The sequence below is a fragment of the Oryzias latipes genome, chromosome 17, assembly GCF_002234675.1.
Source record: "Oryzias latipes chromosome 17, ASM223467v1".
NCBI classification, from domain to species: Eukaryota; Metazoa; Chordata; class Actinopteri; order Beloniformes; family Adrianichthyidae; genus Oryzias; species Oryzias latipes.
Window position 1 is genome coordinate 26,147,716 of NC_019875.2, and position 6,281 is coordinate 26,153,996.

The window sequence follows — 6,281 nt, forward strand, 5'->3', positions numbered from 1 at the left end:
TGGATTTCATGAAATCTTTCCACCTTTATCCACCTTTGTCATGGTAGGGAGAACACGTCAATGCAAGGGTGGGGTCATCTAAGATAGCATAAGGGTTAAAAAAAAAAGAGGCAGCCAACCATGAAGGCAGGATAATAGTAAAAGAAAAAATAAACAAAGTCAGGCGGATGAACAGATCACCCTGATGTGTTTATGTAAGGAAAACTGTGGAACCAAAAGTTTAGATTGACACAAATAAAGAATGACAAAAAGCAAACAAAACTTTGCGCTGTTCAGTTTATTTATTTTGGACTACAGACCATCGGTGCACGGTGTTACAAAACTGTGTCAAGGACAAGATTGTACTTTTTTCTGAAGCTGGCAAATCATGACTAAGAAAAAGAAAATTGAATATTTTTCTGCTGTAATTGCGGTTGCAAGACTTGTCAGTTGAAGCTATTTCTACATGAAGCACTGTTTCTGCTAAAGAATATCTCAGAACTATCTTCACAATGCAATGTTTGGCAAACACCTGGATTTCTGGCATTCCTCACATGTAATCTGGAACTACTTCAAAGTCATGAAAGCAGTTTTAGATCAGTGGCGAGGATCGTGGTGGACTTCGTCTTCATCTTCTATTTCGTCTTCTTCGTATTCGCCAATTTCGTCCGCAGTGGCATCTTGGTACTGCTGGTACTCGGACACCAGGTCGTTCATGTTGCTTTCCGCCTCGGTGAACTCCATCTCATCCATTCCCTCTCCAGTGTACCAGTGCAGGAAGGCCTTGCGACGAAACATGGCGGTGAACTGCTCAGAGATCCTCCTGAACAGCTCCTGGATGGCGGTGCTGTTGCCGATGAAGGTGGCAGACATCTTGAGGCCTCGAGGAGGGATGTCGCAAACGGCGGTCTTGACGTTGTTGGGGATCCACTCCACAAAATAGCTGCTGTTCTTGTTCTGCACATTCAGCATCTGCTCATCCACCTCCCTCATGGACATGCGGCCGCGAAAGATAGCTGCCACTGTGAGGTAGCGGCCGTGACGGGGGTCGCATGCTGCCATCATGTTTTTGGCATCAAACATCTGCTGTGTGAGCTCGGGAACAGAGAGGGCGCGGTACTGCTGGCTGCCCCTGCTTGTGAGGGGAGCAAAGCCCGGCATGAAGAAATGCAAACGAGGGAAGGGCACCATGTTGACAGCCAGCTTCCGGAGGTCGGCATTGAGTTGGCCAGGGAAGCGGAGACACGTGGTGACCCCGCTCATGGTGGCTGACACCAGGTGGTTGAGGTCTCCATAGGTTGGTGTGGTCAGCTTCAATGTGCGGAAGCAGATATCGTACAGAGCCTCATTGTCAATGCAGAAGGTCTCATCAGTGTTTTCCACCAGCTGGTGCACAGACAGTGTGGCGTTGTAAGGTTCCACCACAGTGTCAGAGACTTTCGGGGAAGGCATGACGCTAAAGGTGTTCATGATGCGATCAGGGTACTCCTCTCGGATCTTGCTGATGAGCAACGTGCCCATCCCTGAACCTGTGCCTCCACCCAGGGAGTGAGTGAGCTGAAAGCCCTGGAGACAGTCACAGTTCTCCGACTCCTTCCTCACCACATCCAGGACGGCATCCACCAGCTCAGCTCCCTCCGTGTAGTGCCCCTTGGCCCAGTTGTTTCCTGCTCCACTTTGACCTGCATGACGTGAGATTGACAAAACAATACATCTTTAGGGTTTTGTATCTATTTGATATCGACTTCATAAATCCATCCATTTTCACGGTTGCCGGAGCCCATCCCAGCTACTGTTGGGCGAAGGCAGAATACACCCTGGATGGGTCACCAGATGCACAACTACACCCAGTCACATCCACACCTAAAGAAAATTTACTAATTGGTCTTAATTGCATTTTTTTTGGAACGTTGGAGGAAGCTAGAGTGCTTGTAGAAAGCTGACGCATGTACGGGACAATAAGCAATACTCCACACAGAAAAGTCCCCAGCCGCAAATTCCAACCAGGGCAGTGAGTCAAAAGCGCTAACACCCCCATGCAGCCTACTTCCTAAATCTTTGATTTCCATTTTTTTCCCCTTGTTTAGGGTTTTGGTGTGTTTGCAGTCAAGATCAGGTGATGCTAATCTCATCGCTTAAGAAGTCTTCCAACTCTAAAATCGTTATCTCAATAGTTGCGCGGTCGGGTGTCCAGTTCACATTCGAAACTGCTGGTGTGTACAAAAAATGGGTTGGCCTTCTACCCCTTACTGGTAAAACAAGTACATATGAATATATGCTTCTTCATTTGGATGATTTCTTGTTGAAATAAATTAGAGCACCTCCTTTTCTGAAGGCGTCATGGTACCTGTAAAAGAATCACTAGGCCACTTGCATGCTACAATGTTCTGAGAAGCCTGTATCTCAGGGAATGAATAAAAAGTTCCACTAAAAAGTCTGCAGTGATACTAAAAAAAGGGAGTGTTGCTTAACGGTAACCACACAGGATTAGCAAAGGCTAAAGGACACTCCCTTGAGAAAGAAAAAAAGAAAATCCTGCACAAAAATCCAAGCCGCTTAAACCTCTCAAGGAATTTCCTGTTTCTGTAGATGATCTCATTTTGTTTTAATTATCTACAGGTTGATAAAAATGGCGGGCAAAGCTTGTGCACGTCACTTTACAGCAATATATATTGGCAAACATCTGGTAACAGTACAACCAAACCAGCTGAGCTTGAGTTTGAGAACTAGTTTTTAATGACTTAGTGGAGAAGCGACAGTCATGAATGATAGCAGTCCGCACCCTCCTGGAGAATGAATCATCTGACAGTTACCGCGCAGCCCTGAAATGCAGCATACAAGTCTCTGCTGTTAAACATTAACATGCTGACCTTAGCATGGTAAGCATGTTACCATGACAACGCTGGCACTCAGCCTGAAGCACCAGTATGCATAAGACTGACTTCCCAGATGTATGCAGAAACTTGAAGAAAAAGATAAAGTGATCTTAAAGGTTTTCAATATTTCCCTGCAAGTAAAAAAATGCATTCTGGCTTCTGAATATTCATTTGTAATGAGCACAGCCTTAGTGTCTCTCTTTTTTTTTTTTGCTAAGTCATTAGTTGAGCTTGGTTCCCCCTGACACATCTGCTTGTGGTCTATCCATCACTTTGTGTTGGCACATCACTGAGACGCTGCAGATGCTTTGTGCCAGTAGCACACAGATCTGTGCAGTGCTGTCAGGTGAAATTGAACACAGATTTTCAGGAAATGACATCAAAGCCCTTTTGTGATTCTGGGTTGTGCACTGGAAAAACAGGCCCCTTAGAAATAAGCAACAAATTATCATCACCTAGGCAGATTTCCTGTAAGCAAAAAATAAAATAAAAAAGTCTTACCAAGAATTCCAAGAAAAGAAAATCCAATCCCCAAGACTTTCTGTCTCAAACTAGGATTATTTTGCTTTTTTTTATTGAAACAAGGGTCTTTTCACTTTGTTAAGAATCAGGTTTGCAGTGAGGTGATGTCTTACTGGGAACTTACCAAATACAAAGTTGTCAGGCCTGAATAGCTGTCCGAAGGGGCCAGAGCGAACTGAATCCATGGTTCCTGGCTCCAGGTCTACCAGGATGGCACGAGGCACATATTTGCTCCCTTTGAACAAGAAAATCGCAGAGTGATCAATAATGACCGGGAGGTGTATCTTTTTTAGTAGTGTCCATGAAAATGGCTTGGAAATTAACCAGAGGACCCTTCTACAATTTCCCTTTTTTAAGAGAGAGCAGTTCCAATACAAGAGTGCACATTTCCTTTGTTTCACCTTTCTGTGCCTATGACTCTTCTGCTGAGCAAACTGCTATTGCTGCATTGCTTACTGTAGACCAGAGGGGGCTGTCAAAGTGCTTAGCTCTGCAGAATCTTTTGAAAGGAGAATACTCTCTGCTGTATTTTTGTCTTTCTATTAAACTTAACTTTAACTTTGAACAAAATAACTTTGTAAAAATAATGCACAATTGTATTTATTTGTGAAGTAAATCATTTGCTTGCTTGGTCCATATGCCACAGTGACCCACATGGGATGCTGATTACAGCATGCAGCAGGGATACAAAATGATGCTTTCTGCAGGGAACTGTGATAGGGGCAGACAATCAAGCAGACCTTCATTTATGCCAATAAAAGCACAGCTCCTGACAAGTACCGAACCCCTAAAGCAACGCTTCATAAATTTTTGCCTAAATGCTGAATCGCAACAGTTAAGCTTTCATTCTCAAAATGGTGAGACATTACAGAGCAGATGCTACGAACAGATGACCTTAACAATCCTAAAGCATCAATATTAGATTATGAGATGACAAAGGGGCTCTCTAGTAGATGTGAGACTGCAGATAACCGCACCCCAATGGGGACAGAGAAGGGATGAGGGGAGGGAGATGTTTCTGCTGATTCACTGTCCTCATTTTTATTTTCTGCAGTCGTAATGCGACCTCCTTTCTCCCACTGTGAAATTGGTGACATATATGTGGGAAACAGAAGGTCAGGTGGGGATAATGACTGAGCTTTATGCATGATTTCTGTTTATTTTTTTATTTTTTTACCTGATGCCTCATTGTAGTAGACGTTTATCCTCTCCAGCTGCAGGTCGCTGTCGCCCTGGTAACTGCCGGTAGGATCAATGCCGTGCTCATCACTTATCACCTCCCAGAACTGATTTCAAACAAGAAAAATCCATATTAAGCCTTGATTTAGAATTTTTAAAATGTTAAAATATATTTTTAATGTCTTTAATCTGCCTATTTTGCTTGGTGGCAAAGTGACATGATGCAGTGTGAGCATCATGTCACTGCTGCTTCCAGAGCCATGACTATGAACCCCACCTTGGACTCTTACCACTATGAAAACGGATATGCTGCAACATCTTTTTATTAGTTATCATTATTTTGGTTTTAATTTATTTCTTTAAATGCCAAGTCATTTCCTTAAAAAAAAAAAAAAACATGGTATAATAGGAAGGGGAAAATCCCGTTTAATGCAAACAGTGATGCAATTGTGTACATAATCTTCCAGCTGATCTAAAGTGTGCAGATTTTGGTGAATGTGTCTGTCTGTACCTTGGCCCCGATCTGATTCCCGCATTGTCCGGCCTGGATGTGAACGATTTCCCTCATGGCGAGCTGTGGATTCGAGCGCAGAGCTGTTCTGTCGTCGTCTTCACTGCTGTCCGCTCTTTAGTCGGTGCGTTTCCCCAAAATCAGCACTAACCTCATTTCTATGGGCTGAGCGTTCAGTCGGTGTGATGCGTAAAAATGCAGCCAGTCGGATGACGTTCGTCGCAGCGCAACATCTCTGTCAGCCAATCGGAGCGCCGCGCTTTGATGCAGTGGAGCGGAGGATGGTGCCGCATCACCCCCTGACATCAGCCTGTCCTGAGCACGCAGAGACAATTTCTGCACTTTTCTGATGCTCTGCTGGTCCTGGAATATACAGTTATATAGTAAGATGCTTAAAACACCCTAAAAAGACAACAATCAGTGTAAAAAAAAAAGGTTAAATAAGCCTTCATTGTGACTCAATCAGGGTCATTGATTTGAAAATCTCCCAGTTTTCCTGAAGCATCTCTTCTGAGTCAACAGTCACCACAGCATTTCTTATTCTGACTGCGGCCTAACACTTCTCTGACAGACAGCTGGTAAAGGCAAATGTCTGTCTGTCTGTCTGTCTAAATACAGATAAATCGTGAAATTTGGTTAAAAATAGTAGAAAATGCTTTAATAGTAAAAACAGAAAAGCTTTGGATAAACTTATACTCTATCTTAGCCTTTTATCATTTAACTTGAAGCTGATTGTCATTTCTGATGCCGGATTAGTTTTTTTTTAGTTATAAGTCTTGTCTTGTTAAAAAAATGCCTTCAAAAAAGAAAAATCCGCCTTACCCATTGCATTGCCTTTACCTAATGAATTCTATGACTTTATGTCCTTTGTGATTTCATGTTTATTATACAATTAACGGCATGAAGCCCATTGAGGCGACTGTTGTTGCGATCTTGGGCTATATAGATAAAATTGAATTTAAATGAATTAAAAAAGAATATCTGGCCAGGAAGTAACTTATAAACTGGTTCCATTAGAGGTTTCATCCATTTAGAAAGGGAGGCCACAAAATTCAACCCAGTTATGATTCACCCATCTGTGTTTTGCGTTTTAACTTTTTTCCATAGTTTTTCTTCAAAATAAAGGAAAATAGTTGTATGCATGTCTTTTGTCCAGTCTGCAGGGGTTTACTAGTCTTGCACTTTGTGGTACTTTATAAAAAATGCAACATAAA

General features: G+C 42.8%; 1 protein-coding gene across 1 annotated transcript; it reads right to left on the reverse strand.

Moving 5' to 3' along the window:
• Positions 1 to 259: 259 nt before the first annotated feature.
• LOC101162245 (tubulin beta-2B chain) lies at positions 260 to 5,267 on the reverse strand. Its single transcript, XM_004079270.4, has 4 exons — positions 5,068 to 5,267; positions 4,555 to 4,663; positions 3,502 to 3,612; positions 260 to 1,661 (listed from the first exon to the last, which is right to left on the reverse strand). The coding sequence occupies exons 1-4, from the start codon at positions 5,122 to 5,124 to the stop codon at positions 577 to 579; spliced, it is 1,362 nt and encodes a 453-aa protein (XP_004079318.1). The 5' UTR covers positions 5,125 to 5,267; the 3' UTR covers positions 260 to 576.
• Between the last annotated feature and the right edge of the window lie 1,014 nt (positions 5,268 to 6,281).